This window comes from Chionomys nivalis, chromosome X (genome assembly GCF_950005125.1).
Source record: "Chionomys nivalis chromosome X, mChiNiv1.1, whole genome shotgun sequence".
Lineage (NCBI taxonomy): Eukaryota > Metazoa > Chordata > Mammalia > Rodentia > Cricetidae > Chionomys > Chionomys nivalis.
Window position 1 is genome coordinate 135,664,189 of NC_080112.1, and position 19,875 is coordinate 135,684,063.

Sequence of the window (19,875 nt, forward strand, 5' to 3'; positions counted from 1 at the left end):
ATGCTCATGTGACATGAATCTTTATAGAGATTTATGAGACCATGAGATCACTGCATTTAAGTCATCAAGTTGGAACGATTTTTTTTTCTTTTGCTCAACATAGAGATCCTTTGCCCTACACTTTGTTATATTACCAAGAAATAACAGCATAACCATATTAAGGCCCTAAACATAAAAGAACTGGAAAGGGTACAAAAACATACACTTTTAGTTCAGAGATCTCTGGGCTCTGAGTCTGAAGTACATGGTATTTTCAGCAATAGAGACTTACTTTCCACCTCTTGGAGGGCAACCACGGGCAACAACAATAGTCTATAATGTTTTGGGAGTCTTTTGGACAACCCTCATTAACAACTCAAAAGAGAATTTCTCATACTTGCATATATATATGAATTAATATGAATATATATGTATATATGCATTCATACACATAAATATACATACACACATATGTGTATGTATAACAACAACTAATGAAAAAGAGGCCATGAATTTGAAAGAGAGCAAGAAGTATATGGGAAGGCTTGGAGGGAAGAAAGGAAAGGTATGGGGCTGGAGAGATGGCTTAGAGGTTAAGAGCATTGCCTGCTCTTCCAAAGGTCCTGAGTTCAATTCCCAGCAACCACATGGTGGCTCACAACCATCTGTAATGAGGTCTGGTGCCCTCTTCTGGCCTGCAGGCATACACACAGACAGAATATTGTATATTAATAAATAAATATTTAAAAAAAAGAAAAAGGAAAGGTAGAAATGATGTAATTACAATCTCAAAAAAATAAAATAACTTAAAACATTAAGTTCAAATAAATATAAAATATACACTTATTACAAAACCTTTACCAGAAGAAGGTGATTTTAATATCTAAGATGCCAGTTTGTAAACTCTGAGGCATACATGGTATAATGTAGAGTGCAAAGCACACATTTCTTAGTAGAAGGGAATGGGTTCCTGCTTAACAGTCATTTTACTGACAATATCTATATGATATAAAAATATTCAAAGGCTATTGTGAGTGAAGGTTGACCTAGACCCTCAGTTTGAGTTATCCACAGAAGCAAGACTCCTAGAACCAGAACCTTAAAGAATAGAGGAAAAATTTTCCAAAGTTTGGTAAAAAAAAAAAAAAATAGACCCCAGGTCAATAATAGAAACAATCACACTGTCAGACAAATTACAGTATAGAAAAGAGTGACAGAGGGCAGTTAAACCTACCTGAGATGGCTCTGCTCCTGCCATGGCTCCCTTCCCAGCATCTCCCACACCAGATGAAGGTGTACCCTTCTTCCTCTCAGTGGTCCGGGTTGGAGAGGACTTGTATGAAGATTTGAGAGGGCTTCCAAGAGCTACAAGAGGACAGGCATGGAATACTAGAGAGTTACAGCATAATAGCCAGAAAATACAGGAAACACAGATGGAAAAGGCAGGAGAATCAGAGATTGAAAAGAATATATTCTATAAGAATATAATGTATAATCCACATTTTTGAAATATGTTTTTTCTACTGTATACAGAATAGATCTCATCTTAAATAAGATTCCCAAGAGTCAAGAGTCAAATTTATTTGAGGGGTTAAAAGTGCACTTTGGAGCCAAGCAGACTTTGCATTGCCATCTAATCGCTGGATTACCTTGGGAAGGCAACTTAATGTCTTTAAACTCAATTTCCTCACACAGGAAGAACACAGAAGCCCTGACTATTGTCTTTGCAAGTCTGCTTACAAGATTGCACTTTGGCCAGTATCGAGGAGCTTAGATTTTAGGAAGGTTTGTGTCATTCACTAGTGAGTGCTAAGAAACTGTTTGTACAAATAATACATTCTAAGTGTGTGAAATTTGGGTATTTGCTTAGTAAAGTTGCCTACATGATTAGTTCCTAGTAAAATCCCAAGGTATTGAATCTTTAGAGTGCTTCCTCAGTTGGCAATACTTTATGTGTATTGTTATATGAAGCATATTCTGTATGACTATCTTAGGAGAGCCTTGGAAAATTATATTTGTTTTCCTCTACTTATACACTTTTCCCTTTGCTTCTTTGGTTGTGTATCTTGCTACTGTAATAAATCATAGCCATAAGTTATGAGTCCTCAGAGTTCCAATGTTCTTGGGGGCCCCAGAAGCAATTGACATCAGATGTGGGAACTTGTACAATAACTCCAATTCACAAAAACAAAGTAAAAATAATGTTTGGAAATAGTGGGGGAATAGACCTATGATGTTTGTGTAGCTATGGAGTTGTTGGTATGGTGTGAAACAGTCAAGATGTTGTGAGGTGAAAGTTGCCTACAGAATTTGAAGATAACTACTGAAATTCCAAGAGTGTTGCCTCAGGATTCCTTGGATACTTTTGGCCATGCTACCTAAACTGAGGTTAAGAATCACGGCTGGGGAATGATTTTAGTTTTCTCCTTCAACGGAAATGGGAAAAAAAACAACCTTTTCTTGGTTTTGTCATCAGTAGGTGGGTTGGAACTAAGTACTGAAACCAGAACAAGTTTCAAACTAATGGTTTTTTAACTATGATTTTTGTATAAAAATAGATACTGAAAAGAATCAACTTCCAGAAGAGATATAGAGTTTTAAAATTCAACTAGAGACTGCAGCAAATACATCCCTCCTTTGGTCTCTAAACTGGGAAACATCCTGAATACTGTTGGGCCACCTTGGTTACATATAAATGTCCACAGAACAGGGCTCTGATGGCAACATCCAAAAAATCCAAGCTGCTCTTCAGAGCTGTATTTCTGATGCAGAGTGTGGGTACTTTCTTGGAAAAGTTATAGTCTGGGAAAGGGTGACAAGATGCATCATTGCTGTTTCCTGCTTGATTTCTTTTTCTGAGATAGGGTTTCTCTGTATAGTTTTGGAGACTATCCTGGAACTTGCTCTGTAGATCAGGCTGGCGTTAAAGTCACAGAGATCCTCCTGCCTCTGCCTCCCAAGGGTTGGGATTAAAGGCATGTGCCACCACTGCCTGGCTCTGATTTTTTTTAAAGGAGCTATGGTTTATAATAATGGACTTAGGACCTGACTCTACTTATTTTACCTTTTCCTAGTATTCACACTTAAGATACTCTATGCATGTTTGTTTCTCCTATGTAGCTGTCCCAAGAAGAATGATTTCTTTTACACTTGTCACTAGATAAATGACTAAGCTAAAAAAACAAACAAACAAAAACCAGAAGTCGCATAATCCTATGTTTAAGTTTTTTAAAAATTTAGTAGTTTACTTTGAATGATCCCTAAATATAGTGTATATTTCTGATTAAGCTTATTTAAGTATTTCTCTATTTGCTTCTTGAACTTCCTTTCCCACCCATAAAAATATTATATCCTTTTAAATAGAGGCTTGTACAAGTGTGGTGAATAACTGAGAAATCAAGTTTTGACTGTATAGCACAATTAATAAAAACTCAGAGACAGATAGTGGGGATCAAACCAGAAAAGCAAAGCAGCCAGCCACTGACTCTTACCTCTACCTCAGTCTGAAAATGGTGATCCTGCCTCCAGGAATCCTAAAACCCCAAAATCTTTGGGTTTTTATTAATTGTGCTGCAGACTGTGAATAGAATACAAATAAAACTCAGCTTGTAGTGGCATGGAGGAGGACACTGTCACAAAGGTATCTGTGATCTTTGTTTTCCAGAATTGGTCTTGGAAGGTCTCTCTTCCAGAAGAAACTTCCCACAATGCCTGTGTAAGCTGCTATGAGCATGAATTTCTGGATCTCAACTGCACATAACTGAGGAAGCCATGATGGGGCAATTTTGGTATAGTTCCAGCATAGCATATTAATATGCTATTCACATTCATCAGGCAGATGAACCAGTACCACCAGCAGAGGGGGCTTTGGGACTGATTAGCCTCAGGCAGTCCCTCTTGAATCATAGACTGAAATGAATTATTCCCACTGTACTAAGCACTCTGGGGCATGTTGAGAGGCACTATGTTGTGATCCAGCTGCCCTCACTCCCCCTGACCAGCAGGGGAACTTCCTCATGGTCTGTAATTGACAACGATGTTTGTGTTCTTTCTGGCCAGTGGGTCTCCACAGAAGGAGTAGAGGTATAAAAGGTTGCTGGGCAAAATAAAGGTTGCTGTTCTTCCACCTGAAAAGAAGCCTCCGTGTCTCAATCCCAGCACCCCCCCACCCCCCCGCCAGTCTCGGCTATCCAGGCTGCGCTGGCCGCAGCAGCACTACAGTGGGAGGTTACATTGTGGGGTGTCTCTTGATAATGAATCTCCTGCTGCAAGTGTCCTGAAGTTCTTAGCTTCTTGTTTTCCATAGGAATCTATGAGCCCTCAAGAATGGCACTTCTTGTATGTGTTCTTAATGTCATAACACTGCCTGAGACCTGAAAGGTGGTCAGGTTAGCTTCAACTTACTGGCCAGAACTGTGCTGGGGCCAGGCGAAAAATATTTAGAAGGAACAAGGAAGCAATCTGGCTAAGATATACCTTTAAGGTTAATGGGAGTTCACATAATCAGAATTCTGTAACTCAGCATCAACAAGCTTCCATGGTCGGCAGTACATTCTTAACTTGTCTTAACTCCAGGAAACTCACCCTGAGTGACTATATTGGAGAGACTATAGAAGCTTGTGCCTTGTCTTTTCTAGACTTTGTTCCTAGTTGTTTTCTCCTTTGTGGATTTTTGTATATCCTTTCATCATAATAAATAAAAGAGGTGAGTATACCTGTATGCTGAATCTTCTGAGCAAATCATCAAACCTGAGCTTAGTCTTAGGGAATCCCTGAAACATTTCACCTCAAAAATGGGGGTACTTCCTACTTGCTAATAATTTGGGATTTGTTGTTGAGTAGAATTGACATACCATATAATTCCCCCTTTAAATGTCCAGTTCAGTGATTATTTAGTATATTCACAATTATAACCATAACTCCAAATCATTTTAAGACTCACAAATAAAACCTTTTACCATTAAGCAGTCACTAACCTTTCTTTCCTCCCCTACTCCTTGTGAAACATTGATCTACTTTCTGTCTCTATGGATTTCTCTATTTCAGATATTTTACATAAGAAGAATCATATAAGTTATGGTATTTTGTGACTGCTTTCTTTTACTTAGAATAGTTTCAAACTTCATCTATCAGCATTCCCTTCCTTCCTTCCTTCCTTCCTTCCTTCCTTCCTTCCTTCCTTCCTTCCACCTATTACCCAGCCTCCTTTCCTATTTAAAGCTGAATAATATTCTACTTTACATATATACTTCATTTTGTTTATTTATTCAAGCTGTTTCCACTTGTGGCTACTGTAAATAATGCTCTACTGATTTTGAAATGTTTTTAATTTTTCTGGCTCTATATCCAGGAGCAGAATTGCCAAATCAAATACTAACCACTTAAGAGATTTTATACCAAGACATAGTGACATATACTAGCAATCTCAACACTTAGGAGATGGAGGCAGAAGGATCAGGAGTTACTATCAGCTACATAGTAAGTTTGAGAGCAGCCTGGACTACATGAGATTTTTGTCCCCCACTGTCCCCCTCCCAAAGCAAACAAAAAGAATAGACCCTATGTAACTTGGTGTCATTTTCACCAAATCCACTGTATCTTGGTAATGGAGTCTAGACTGGACCTTATGTGGACATTGTGCTGCTCATATAACAAATGATAATGCTTACATTAAATCTTGGCATCATGACTTAATTGTATTTGGTTAAGGAGGAGCCAGTGTTTGCCAGACTTCAATGTGCAGGCTAGGGAGGATCTCAGAGCCGCCTTTCTACAAAGTTTCCATTGCTGGCTTTTTTTTTTCATTTTTTAAAAATATGTTTATTTTTGTCTATGGGTGTTTGGCTTAAATATAAGTCTGCGTACCACATATATGACAGGTGCCTGCAGAGGCCAGAAGAAGACATTGGATCTCTTGGAACTGGAGGGAAAAATGATTATGAGCCGCCATGTAGGTGTTGGGAATAGATTCTAAGTCCTCTGTAAGAACAGCCAGTGCTTTTAACCATTGAGCCATTTCTCCAACCTCCACAATGCACTTTTGATCACACTAAGCCATCACTGCTTGACAGCCTTTCAAAGGCACTTGTTGGCTTTGTGCCCTGTGGTGATCATGGATCATGTTTTAAGTAGCAAGGCTCTAGACATTTTTTGAGCTCTTACTCTGTGCCAACCAGTGTGTTATCTTATTTATACTATGATCTCATTTAATCCTCGTGATAATTTAATATTAAATTTTTGAAACATGGTCTTACTATGTTGCCCAGACTGGCTTTAAACTCTTTCTACTTTGGCCTCCTGAGTAGCTGGCATTACAAACATTCACCACCATATATAGTTTTTATTACAACAAATAAAAAACAAAAACTCCAATTTTATATATGAGCAATAATGAGGGGTAGAGCCAGCTGTGGTACTCCAGGGAGTAAGATCTATATGCTACTTTTCCAACCATCTAAGAAAAGTGAACTAGTGAACTAACCTCCACAGACAATCAAGTCGATTTTCTTTTTTTTTTTTTTTTTTTTTTTTTGGTTTTTCGAGACAGGGTTTCTCTGTGGTTTTGGAGCCTGTCCTGGAACTAGCTCTCGTAGACCAGGCTGGTCTTGAACTCACAGAGATCCGCCTGCCTCTGCCTCCCAAGTGCTGGGATTAAAGGCGTGCGCCACCACCGCCCAGCTCAAGTCAATTTTCTACCTCATTCACATACCACCAATCAGTTATAAAATAGTTTACTCACCTAATAGTAATTATCTTTAAAAGAAACAGCAACAGCTAAGCATAGCCAGGCATAAAATGCTATTAACCATTCAAAGAACTTCATAAAGCCAGCAAATGAGAAGCAAAATGCAAAAATTCAGGAATCCAAGTCTGATCAAAATTGCTTCAGGAATTTTCTTTGACTTCACAGCTTGGCCTCTTTTACCTGAGTCACTGGTCTGCTGAGAGCATATATATACTTCTGCTTCTGGCTAAAGAAGCCTGTATGGGTATTAGCAGTCTCAAAACAAGAAAGGGTTCCATGGAACTAGGGTGCATGCAATGAGCTGAGGGACTGAATTAAATTAAATTTTTAAAAAGCAGAATTAAAGTAAAAGAAAATAATGTTTAAACAAGATAGTGCATGTGACATTTAACATTTTGGTGGCAAAACAAATGTGGAAATAAAAATAATTCTAACAAAGGATGGCTTTGGAGTTTGTCCTAACATAATCAAACAAATAAGATATAACTTAAGAGTTTAGAAGGGTTCACTCACTCTTGTGGTATCAGAACTAATTTCACACTCTATTACAGTGATCTGTGCTATATGTAATAGTACACACCTATAGTCACAGTGTTTGGGGACTGAAGCAGGAGAATCCTGAGCTACACAGTAAGGGTCTGTCTCAAAACCAAAACAAAGCAAAATAAACAAAAACCAACCACAGTGACCTGTATTAGTTGAAGAGAACTAACACCCCTTTCAAAAGTTATATGGACTCACTAAGTACTCCCTAAGTACATCTAACACTAGAAAAAGTAGGACTGTGCCTATGAAATAACAACAAGAACTCATTTTAGGCTTTCTTGGAGACCTGCTCTTTTCTGAAAAGGAAACAGAGAGAGAGAGTGGATATCAGGGAGAGGGGAAGTCAGAGGGAGTTGGGAGGAGTGGAGGAAGGGAAAACTGTGGTCAGGTCATGATGTATTGTATGAGAGAATATATTTTCAATAAAATATTTAAAAAATTAAAAAAATAATTAAAAGAAATATTTTTAAAAAAAAAAAACTGATTAAAAAAAACATACAAAGTCGGGCATGGTGGCATATGCCTTTAATCCCAGTACTCAGGAGATAGACACAGGTGGACCTCTGAGTTTGAGGCCAGGCCAGTCTACAAAGCGAGTTCCAGGACAGCCAGAACTACACAGAGAGACCCTGTCTCAAAAAACAAAACAAAACAAACAAAGAAAAAACCAATTTTTTAAAATGAAAAGTGCCATCTATAACAATACAAAAATAAATACTTTCCTATCTTTTAAAAAATGATTTAAGGGCAAAATTACACAAACAGCATAAAAATAATAGTCAACCGATTATCAGGATTCATGATCCAAAATTCAATGATCATAGGATGTAATGATTTACACCAAGCATTTGGGAATGGAGGTAGTAATATCAGGAGTTCAAGATCAGTATGAAGTATAGAATGAGATCCTGCCTGAAAAATCTATGTCAAAACAACAACAAAAATACTCAAAAAGAAAAATAAAAAATAAAATAAAATCTAATAACTAAAATGTTTTAGTTTGGGGATATAATATATTACAATGGATATTGTTTGAATAGCTATTTAGTAAATGGTATGGAGATTAACATTTTTCAGTTTAGAATACCAAGCAGATAATAGTTGTCAACCATGATATAACATATTTATGTTTGTTCATCAATGCAAAGAAATGAATGAGAAAATATGGAGTATGTTCACTAAAGGAATAGCTATAGAGTCAAAAGTGTCAAGCATTTTCTCTTCTAACTTTTTCCTCCCTCCATGTGTCTAGTAGTTACCGTGAATGGGTATCAGAAATCAGCAGCATTATGACACTTATAAGGACTCTGCTGCATACATCATGCCTCTTGAATGGAGGAATAGAGTCAATGCCAGTGAATGACAACCAGGAAGTCCCACTATCCTCTTCCAAGTCACAAATCTCTTCCTGATCATCTCTTGGCCAACCTGACAACATCAATAGTCTTATAGTACCCAACTTTCCTTTGCTGGTGCTTTAGGATATGCATGTTACACAAGAAGAGTCCTCCTTTTTTTTAACCTATGTATAACAAAAGGCAAAAATTCAGGCCTCCAATGAATCTTCTGAGCCTCCATCAGAACACAGATACTGTTACATCTACTCAGGTTCTGAAAATAGTTATGTGTCCCTCTATATACACTGTCTCCCAAACCAAAACACTGCTTGAAAAGGCATCCTCCACATGGATTTCCCTTGGAAAGGAAAACATATGAGATCTCCTGGGTAAACTGGGAGTGTGCGAGGTGAAGGGGAGGAGTTTGTCGAGTTGTGAGGTAGGACTGAAGGGGAGAGTAATGAAGAGATATCTTGATAGAGGAGGGTAAAATTGGGTTAGGGAGAAACCTGGTGACCAGGGAAACTTCCAGGAATCCACAAGGATGACCCCAGGTAAGACTCCTAACAAAAGTGGAGAAGGTGCCTGAACTGGCCTTCTCCTGTAATCAGATTGGTGACTGGCCTAATTGTCATCAGAGAACCTTCATCCAGTAACTGATGGAAGCAGATGCAGAGATCCACAGCTAAGCACTGGGCTGAGCTCCTGGAGTCCAGTTGAAAAGACAGAGGAGGGATTGTATGATCAATGGGGGGGCGGTCAAAATCAGGACAGGGATACCCACAGAGATAGCTGACCTGAGCTAGTGGGAACTCATGGACTCTGGACCAACAGTTAGGGAGCCTGCATGGGACCAACCTAGGCCCTCTGTATGTGGGTGACAGTTGTGTGGCTTGGTCTGTTTGTGGGGCCCCTAGCAGTGAAATCAAGATCTGTTTCTGGTGCATGAGCTGGCTTTTTTGAACCTATTCCCCATGCTGGAATGCCTCACCCAGCCTTGATGCGGGGGAATAGCTTGGTACTGCCTAAACTTGATATGCCATGCTTTGTTGACTCCATGGGAGGTCTGCCCCTTTCTGAATGGAGGAAGAATGGATGGGGCAGGTAGACGGGAGGTAGGGGGAATATAAAATAAATGAAAAAAAAAAAGCATTCTCATATTATTTCTGTACTTCTGTTTTCATTTATAAAGTAGGCAGGCCTACAAACCATGAATGACTTCAGAGTCCCATTTTTTCTGTTATCAAGTCTCCCAGATAACTAACTAATCAATTCTGCTCTTTCTGGCTAATCAATTATATTATATCACTGACCCAGCAGGAGCTTAAAAAATAAAACAAAAAAACCTTCTCCATGCTCTGTGGAATAGGTTCTTGCAGACTGGGAGAATATCAGTTCCTATCAATCAATAATGACCTTTCCTTATGGAACAATATCACTTTCCAAAGTCCTGTTAGTCAGACCCTAGAGGTTAAGACAGTACTGATATTTGCAGAAGGCTTGAGAGGAGGCTTTTGCAAAGGACACTTGTCAAGACATTCACACCAGAAAGAAGCAAACTGGAGAGACAAGGTCTACCCATTCACTTGCCTCGGTCTGGGGAATAAGATATTGCCACGGTGGATGAAGACAGGCGTTTACTCATAGGAGGGTCCGTCTGCTTTGGCAAATTCATGGTTGATGTTGAAAGTTTGTCACATGCTGCAGAGAAATGCATTAAAGACGTTGGTTTTCATATCACTGTAGCCTGTGAAATCAAATATCAAAGTGTACTTCCTGTCCTCATCCACACATAATTCAGTGGTGCTCCACTGCAGCATAGCACACTGCTTTCATTATCTTAATCTGGAAGTGTCTAGGCTACAGCAACCACTGGTTTGCAATTTCTTTACCATCTTCTTCTCGTTAAATTAAATGTTCAGACTCACTCAGATACTCAGCTAAAAATGATACTAATCCCACCTAGTGTTTTCTTGTGTCCACCAGAGACAACTGTTCCTAGAAATATCTTGCACCTTGCTTGACTAAAACTGTATGTGATGAAACAGAATTATTTGAGGCTCAGGTTGGGAAAAGAATGCAATTTGTAATGCAAGGAGTTGTGTTTAATCAGCAGTTGCTGATTCTCCTATTTTAAGAGATAACATTAAAATGGCTCTTCTGCAAATGTTTTAACAGTACAGTAAGGATTTAAACTTCTGGCCCTAGATTTGGTGTTCTCATATTCCAGTCACTGTTTTAGATTGACTTCTAAATTAAATCATTACAACCAACAGAGAATTATTGACAGTGCATGTGAAACTATGTTAAAACTCAAGGCAAAAGTAAAACTATGCATGCATTGCTGTTGAGGAAGCTAACACCTAATATTTTCAAAATTTAGCTTATATTTTCAAATGAGAGAATTCCTTGTATAGGGCAATTTCTACTGACCAAGTGGCAATCTTAAATCATTTTATTTAAGATAAAATCAAAATATAACATGTTTTAATTGAGGATACATAAAATACTTATACTTGAAATGATGTTTTAAATTTTAACACTCTTACTCTTTGATTTTTAATTACTTTAACTTTCCAGAAAAATAAGCAGCCACTAGAAATTATAAAACCATGTATATAACTGTACACTTTTTCCCCTTTGTCTCAGGTTCTGATATGGCTTGGTATAGCACTAGTCTCCAGAAATTCAATATTATGGTCAGGGATGTTGCTTAGTGGTGGAGTGCATGCTTAGAATAGGTAACACAATGGGTTCCCTGGGGAAGCAGGGGAGGGAGAGAGGGGAAGTGGGAGGCAATGTTATTGTGTTTGACATGGATTGTTCTATGGTTTAAATCTTTTAAAATACAGCATTAAATATTATATCATCTTGATATTTTTGGAATTTCCATAAATTAATTATATGTCTGAGTCACACACCTCACCTTGTTACTAGCCTTAGATAGTACTACTCTGTTCTCACCTTTCCATAAAGCAAAATCTGTGATACGACCAATGAGGATATTCTGTGTCAGAGGAAAGCCAAAAATAAAATATTTATTCCTACAACTAATATTCCTCTCTATATTGCTGGTAAATATCACATACCATCTATTTCTCATTTTCAGTTTATCATTCAAATGTATAGTATTTCTAAAGTCATTACTAAATGCAAACTAAGTTTCTCTTAGTCTAGATCATAAGTAGTTTCTATGTTTGTATCTGAAACAAAAAGTCTTTTGGAAAGAGAGACAGAGTTAAACATAAAGCCAAGTTGTCTAAGTATGTGGATTCCCTACTGCTACCTCTTGAACACTTCTTCAGAAATTAATTACATTAGCCAAGCTCAAATATTCTATTTAGAAATCTGTGTGATTTGTTTTTTCACCAGAAGCAATGAAAAATGCCTTGTTAATTGATACCTAAAATAAGATGGCCAATGCAACTGTTAAATGTCTAAATGCACAAAAGTCAAATACTGATAAGTTTTTTTAAAGAAAGAAGTTAGTGAGCTGAGGATGAAATGTCTTCAGGACAGTAAGATATAAAGCATGTACCTCTAAGAACAAAAACATATGGGAATGCTGTTCACAGCTCTAGAGAAAAAGTCATGACAAGTCAGACTAAGAAATCAATTGTGAAAGTACTTGAGACAGACACAGTGATGGAGGAGGGTGATTAAAACAGTCATCACAAAACACTATGGTATGGTGATGCTCGGGTATACCGTTGGTGGACTCGGCAGCAGCTGTAGTGGTCCCTGTGTCCGAAGGGAGGGTGCTGGCTGCTAAAGTTAGAGGAAGGGGTGGGGTATTTTCTGATTCACCTATGCAGAAAAAAAATCAGAGCAAAGAGAGGTAAAAAAAAGTTCCAATTTGTTGTTGTATTTTAGTTTCTAATAAAGAAATAAGAAAAGTAACAAATTAGTTATTGCCTTCTCAAAAGGAAAAAAGAAAATGTATATTCACTGCCAAATAATTAAAAGGACAAGATGGCAAAGTCAGGATATGGTAATTTAAACATCTGCTCTCAAAAAGAGTTAGTACATAACTCCTACATAACAGAACACTGAGATACCTAAAACATACTATGACACTGAAAAGAAAAAGTCATCCTGATATTATCCATTTAGGCAGTTGAAAATTGAAAGATGATTATGAATTGGATAATGAAGTAAGTTGCTTTAAAATAAAATAATCAAAAAATCAACAAAAAATCATGAGGAAGAAGGAAAAGGCTGGCCCTTCTTAGAGAGTAACTGCTATACCTTTTCCAGTCACATTTAGGGCTGTGACTGTGCCTCCTGCCATTACCTATCTCCTAAAATGAGATTATTTTTGGTCCTGCGTGCTTAGTCCAGCTAGACTGTGTTTGCTTTCTTTGCTTTTCCCCCAAAGCCCAGTATTCATGCTTCAACTATCTGATAGTAAGAAGAATGACAGCTCCCTTTATGAGCAATGCATACACACACACAAGAAGCGCAGCAGTTTAAGCATCTGAAAAGGTGCCTATAAAGCTGTGCACAGCATCTTCCAATCCTGCAGACATCCAGTCATGCCCGTGATCTCCCCATAGGGGCCCTGCAATGCAGAGATAATATTAAACTCACCATCACGTCCTCCAGCAGGCCCTGAGGCCGGTGATCCTGCCCATGAACACTTCTTCTTCAACTCTAGCTGCTGTGTACGCTCCAGGGACCGGCGCATCATTGCTTCCAAACGTTCCTGCCCAAATCCCCCAAAGCAAAAAGCATAGAATATTAACAGAAAACAGTAACAACCACTCAGTTATACTTCACTGATGCCTAGACGAGTCACCAAATGGGGTTTTCTGTGCTCAGCATCCCAAATCCATGTATGTGTGCTTTCTTCACCACACCAATGCCTTTTGGTGGGTTGAGAGTAAACAATACAGCTAGGCTAGTGCTGGCTTCTCCAACCACAGACTGTAAACACAGTATCCTGTCCTATCCCCTCCCCTCTCCTCCCTGGGGAGAAGCTGTTGCTATGCCAGCTCCCGATTTGCATATGACTAATGCTCAATAAGCATTAACTCTTTCAAGCCAGTCTCAAATCTGGTTAAGAGAACTGAAATTTAGTCCCAGTACCAAATATAGCCTTTCAAATTGAAAACATGAGAAAAGTTTAAATTGAAGTATAATTTGAATTTTTCAGCCCTGTATATAGCTTTGAGAACAGCACTTGACTTTGAAGCACATTTTATAAAGCCCCATTTTCATCTTTGAGCTCCTTTTCTACACTGTAATACTTTTCTGCTCATATTACTCTTAAGATAATACTGCATAGTCCAAGATTTGACAAAGATACAGAAACTTCTAGCTACAAAATAAAACACCTAGTGCTTTGCCATAGTTAGGTGTATATGTATAGGTGGGGTGGTGTCAGGGACTAAGTAATTTTTAACTAGAAAGTAAAAACAGATACCAAGCTTCGCTTTTAAAGTAGGATTTATCAAATTACCCATATTAACCAAAGTGTTAGTTTCAAAAATTTGTTCTGGACAGTGAAGCAAAGATGTTCTAATTCTGCACCCCCACTACCTCGATGACAATGCAAATACCAGCTCCACTCCTTGCTTCTACTGGAGAAGCCCAAGGTAGGGTTGGTCATTACACTGCTCTAGGAATAGACTAACCCTCTATTGAACTACAAATATATTGCTAAGCTTTTTTGTGGATTAATAAAAACAATCAAGAAAAATTAATTTAGGATAGCAAAACCTGAATAATCATGACTTAAGCATTAGTGTTCTAGTTTGGGGTCAGGCACTATCCAATCATGAGTGTGTATTTCTTGGATGTCCTATCCTGATGATCTTGGGCCATTAAGTTCTGATGATGAACAGTGCTGGTCTTCCAGATAAAAGTTGGAACTTGGAAGGAACAGAACTTTATCACCAGATGAGTAAAACACAGCTGCCCAAGACTGAGACTAAATAGTATTTCATTACATGAATTTATTTAACAGTAAGTATTTAACTAGCAACCTAATTTGTTTTAAACACTTGACCCTGGAATAAATTTAGTTCAGGAAGAGTTTTGGTAGATTTTCTACATGTCAGAAGGACCTCATAAGATAGTGGACACAGTCAGAACAAAGACCACTGAAGTCAGCCTTGTCACTGAACAGCTATCTAAGAGGCAGAATTATAAAGAACTTCTTGCTCTCCTAAAGCAGACATATCCCTGGAAAACTTAGGCAAAAAAATCTTTTCATGCTCAACAGCCTCAATTTCTTAAGCTGCTCCAGATTCTAACACTGGAAGCTTGTTCTTTTGAACTTTGAGTAGCTGTGTGGTGCACGTTTTAGCTTTCTAACCATTTTACATTTCTGGGTTTCAATATTCTTACCTATAAAATGAAGATGATATTACTTACATCACCATGTCATACAAGGTTAACAGCTAGATCTAGTACCCGAGGCGCTTAAGTTTTTAATCAGTGCTAAATAAATCTGAATTTGAAAGAAGAATAAGACAATTTAGAACAGTGGCTTTCAAACTTCAGTGTGGATACATCAGAACTGCACAAAGGATTTGGATTTACTCCTAGGGTTTCTCAATAATCTGAGGGTAGTGCCTTCTTATATTTATTTTTGGTAGTACTGAGGATTAGAGCTCCAGGTCTTGTACATGTTAAGCAACCACTGAATTACACCTAACACAAGAGTTTACCTTTATAACTAATTTCAGGTACTACTCCTAGTAGGATCATACTTTTGGAACCATTGTTTACAGATAAAAAGGTTGGGCATGAGAAAGCAAGGGAAATAAAGTTTAGTTACACTAGAAAAAGAGTATTCATAAATACTAGAACTACATAGTACCTACTAAGCTGTGGTTCTCCTATCATTGGCAACCAACAGAGGTTGGGGAAGGACAAGACATATTCTTGTCTCTTCAATTTATTCTACCATGTAGGCTTATGAGAAGGAAAAGAAGGGGATCTTAACCCTTGATCTCTTTAGTTCTAGATGAGTCTACATTTGACTAGATGACTAGACCAATCTGGAAAACTGTGACCAACAATGACCACTGAGCTGGCCAACCTGAATTAAAAACCCAGTAGAGCATTTGGAAAAATTGGATATTCACACCTAGAAGAATGAAACTAGATCCTAGTTTTCACTCTGTGCAAAAAGTCAAAAATGGGTCAAAGATCACAATTTATGATGGGAGGGGAAGGGAGAGAAGAGTGGAGAGAAAGGAGAGCGAGACAGAGACAAAGACAGAGAGCAAGCTATACTTTTTCTATTGCCTTTACTGTATGTGCTCATGGATGACACTGTAAAGACAATCCCCCAGTAGTCCACAGCAGGCTTCACAGGGGTTTCCTCTTTACAGATTTCCATATCCAGTCCCATGGTCAATCAAGTTCCTCTAGGAGTGGCCAGACTTCAGCTGAATCTAGTTTTTGTTTAGGCAAATTCATAAATTTCTTGTTTTATATCAAGTATTTCTGTTTGTTTGTTTTGGTTTTTCGAGACAGGGTTTCACTGTAGTTTTAGAGCCTGTCTAGCTCTTGTAGACCAGACTGACCTCAAACTCACAGAGATCCACCTGCCTCTGCCTCCCAAATGCTGGGATTAAAAGCGCGTGCCACCACCGCCCAGCTTATATCCAGTATTTTTATTAATTACTAAGCAATGACAGTTATGAGAAGGTTAGATATGTCAACCTAACTTAAAAAGGTGAAGCTACTCTTTGAAAGATTTTCTTAGTTAGAAAAAGAGTTGCTCTTTCTCTAAATCCCACCAATCAGTCAAGAAGCTACACTGAATAAAGATTAGGTGAGCATAATGAATTGTCCACCAAAACTTAAGGTGACAAGAACTTGTTCTAGCAGCTCAATTCTGAAGGTAAGGGATACTTCAAGAAGTGAAGGTGACTTCCACCAAGTGCAGTTAGTTAGTTCAAGGACAGGGTCGCAAATGGATACTGGACATGGCTCCCTTCATAGGACAACTGCTGCCACTGCTACACTCCTGCTAATTCTCAAAACCTCTAAGAGTCAGGGTATTGGTTTTGCCTTAGAAAACAGAATGTCATGCCAGATTATCTGGTCTTGATGTATCTGACTCATTACTGGTTTCACTTCAGAATAATTTTTTATTTTGTTCTGGCCATTCTTAAACTTCTAGTATGGTATTAAGGGATACTGAAATCACCCACTTCTGTGCTGGGACACATAAGGTTAAAAGAACAGTATCATGGTCATCATAGGAATATGAAACAGGAAAGGGGTGCATGGGAGAGAGAAGATGACAGACTTATGATCTTCGAACTGCCAGAGCCAAGGAGTAAGACTCCTGCAACACTTTACAATAGGCTCGAGAAGCAAAATGGCCTATATCAAATGAATAATCTTTCCACTGAAGTGTTTTCTTGGTTGACAGAGACAGAGCATGACTGAAAGAACTTAAATTCAGCACTGAGGGGAAAATTAACATTCTAGAGCCAGGTGCTGAGCATGCAACAGCCCTCACTGAGATCTCCAAGAACCAGAGTTGACCACAGAAGGCTTCCTTTAGAGGACTTCCACAGGGCAGAGCAATCCCACTGCCCTAAAGATCACCCATGAAAACACTAAGTTTTTGTATAAGCAGTATAACTAACCACATCTGGTTAACTGGTTACCCTATGTGTGGAAAGTCCCTAAGCTATACCTGGGTCTCCTGAGGACCTGAGGGTGGGAGCAGGTGACAAAGGCAAGCTCCTGGTTTTTGGGGTTTGCTACACAACCTTACAAAGCCCAGCTCTCAGTTTAGACCTGACATGCTAAAGCTGTGCCATGTAGTTCCTAGGAAAAAGAAAAAAGTAATTTCAGATTGTGTTTATGCTGACAAAAGGTTAGATTATATCCTCTATTACATTAGGGATAAAAGAAAGCACAGAGCCAGAAAACATTCAGAAGTTAAACTACTAAAGGTTAAATTGTATCAGGATCAACCATCTAACGTGACATCCCCTCATTAACAATGACTATGAGACTGATTATATTAAGTGCCTCTAAGACTAATGTTCTATAAAGAAAATTATGCATAGAAATTGTCGCCAAAGTGGACCTCTGTCACACTGCAAGATGTGCTGAAGCACGAGAAGTATCTCCATAGTGTTCCTTTCTGGAAGAAGCAGTTACAAGCTTTATCTTGAATCAGCAATTCAGCAGGATGTCAAGAATTAAAATAGGTATGCCAGGGAGAAAGGGACAAACTCTAAGTCATCAAGGAATGGAGGATGGGAAAGGAAGAAAATGGGCAAGTCCAGTGACTCATGAAAAACACACAGGCTAAGAATGGATACATTTGTCTTAAATTACCCAAAAAGTTCTCATACACTGGTTCCCCCTGCCAATACTGAGGATTGAATCTAAGGATATACATGTGTTAGGGATGTGCTCTATCACTGAGTTGTACCCTCAGTACTCTTTTTAAACTATTTACATTGAGATAGAATCTCAATAAATTGCTCAAGCTATTACTGAACTTGTTCTATAGCCAAGACATCCCCTGAGAATTTTTGATCCTACAATCCTAGACTCCTAAGTAGCTAGTATTTGAAACCTGTACCACCAGGCCTATGTGAATTTTGTTCTGTTTTCTTTTTTGGATTTTTATCCAGGGTTTTTTATATTTTATTGAAACATCGCCTGGGTTAGTCTCAAACTGTCTATGAAACCAAGGATAACCTTGAACCTCTGAACGTTCAGCCTCTACTTTCATGTGGTTTACTGTTTTTGTAAAACAGTACATAGACTGTTTCATGACTTCTGTAGCTCTATCTTGACCTTGCCTCCACCAAAGTCACCTGAAATAACTGGAGAGTGTCACATTTCTAGTGATTACTCTGTGGTAGGTGCTTGCTGGACAGTTTTACAAGTCACCTTCTTCAGTCCCTGTTCCTTTTTGGGTCTGAGGAAACAGGGTTGGGACGGGGCTATATGACTTGCTCTAGCTACCAGTTGCTTAGTGATAGGAATGAGGTATAAATTGAGACCAGAAAAAGCCAAAGCAATCAGACTAAAGCCAGCAACAGTGAACCACAGCTTTGCTTAGACCTTCATCTGCTAAGAAAACACAAATCACCATAAATAGATGCCACTTTACAGGCAAAGGTGGGTCTCGATATGTGTGGTTCAGTCCATGGTCAGTGTACATATGTCTTCTTTAAAATTAAAAAAAGAGAAAGTGGACTCTGGCTAGGGAAGCAAGTAAGCTGACTAGAGTATCTTCACCACTCCCTTCGCTCTTCCAAATCCAACCCTCCAGTTTCATGCCCAGTTCTGCTGCACTCTCCCTTCCAAATGGCTCCCATCTCTAGTGAATCACAAAGATCTTCCCCTCCTAGTCTCTCTCCCCCTACTCATTTTTTTTTTTACCATAGCTTCCAACTTTCACTCCCTGGGAACTGACAAGCCACTTTCACCAGGTAAACAAGCAGGCTAATTTCAGATTTTCACCTCCTTCTGCATTCCTCCAAGTCTCATCCCCAGCTCTATAGCAGAGCTTTGGCTGTGATCCTTCCTCACTCTCTGTCCCCATTTCCAGTGAAATTACCACATCCTGGTTTTCCTCCCTCCTGTAGACCCCTGCAGGTCCCCCCAGCCCATCCTCATTCCTAACTGTTAGCTCCCAATACTCAAAAACACATTTTACCTGAAACTCTCAGCGGCCACATATATTAAGATCCCAGAAGAATTTCCTATCACACAACACACAGCCACAACTCTTTCCTAAGAACCAGAAAGGGCAACAGAAACTAAGGTACAAAATAGACTACCTGACAAAGACAAGATCAAATATCAGCACCTAGGGTTACAATCACCCCAATCCAAAATGTATAGATGCCAGAATAAAAAACATAATCATTAACAGCTAGGACAGTATGTCTCCAAGAGAGTCCAGCAACCCTGTTACAGCAGATCCTAAGAATTGCAATATAGCTGAAGCATAAGATAAGGACTTCAAAACAACCTTTATGAATATATTAGAGGTCCTTAAAGAGGAAATGAATAAATCACTTAAAGAAATCTATGAAAACACAAACAAATAGTAGAGGAATATGAATAAAACAGTTTAAGACCTGAAAGTAGAAACAGAATCAATAAGGAAAACCCAAACTGAGAAAAATCTGGAAAGGAAAAATTTAGGAACTTGAACAGGAACCTAAGAAGCAAACATTACTAACAACATACAAGAGACTGGAGAAAGCCGGGCGGTGGTGGCGCATGCCCTTAATACCAGCACTCAGGAGGCAGAAGCAGGCGGAT

The 19,875-nt window shown here is 38.7% G+C and overlaps 1 protein-coding gene across 8 annotated transcripts in view; it reads right to left on the reverse strand.

Annotated features, from left to right (window-relative positions):
• The window catches only part of Map7d2 (MAP7 domain containing 2), a 116,174-nt gene that overhangs the window by 40,054 nt on the left and 56,245 nt on the right, over positions 1-19,875 (reverse strand). For 2 of the 8 annotated variants that reach the window (XM_057759364.1, XM_057759362.1), the window contains exons 4-7: positions 13,198-13,312; positions 12,316-12,414; positions 10,198-10,308; positions 1,214-1,344 (exon numbers count right to left, since the gene is read on the reverse strand). In XM_057759364.1, the coding sequence (XP_057615347.1) occupies positions 1,214-1,344; positions 10,198-10,308; positions 12,316-12,414; positions 13,198-13,312 (456 nt within the window). The remainder of the gene's footprint in view (positions 1-1,213; positions 1,345-10,197; positions 10,309-12,315; positions 12,415-13,197; positions 13,313-19,875) is intronic. The other 6 variants (XM_057759368.1, XM_057759365.1, XM_057759369.1 and 3 more) reach the window with 3 other exon arrangements.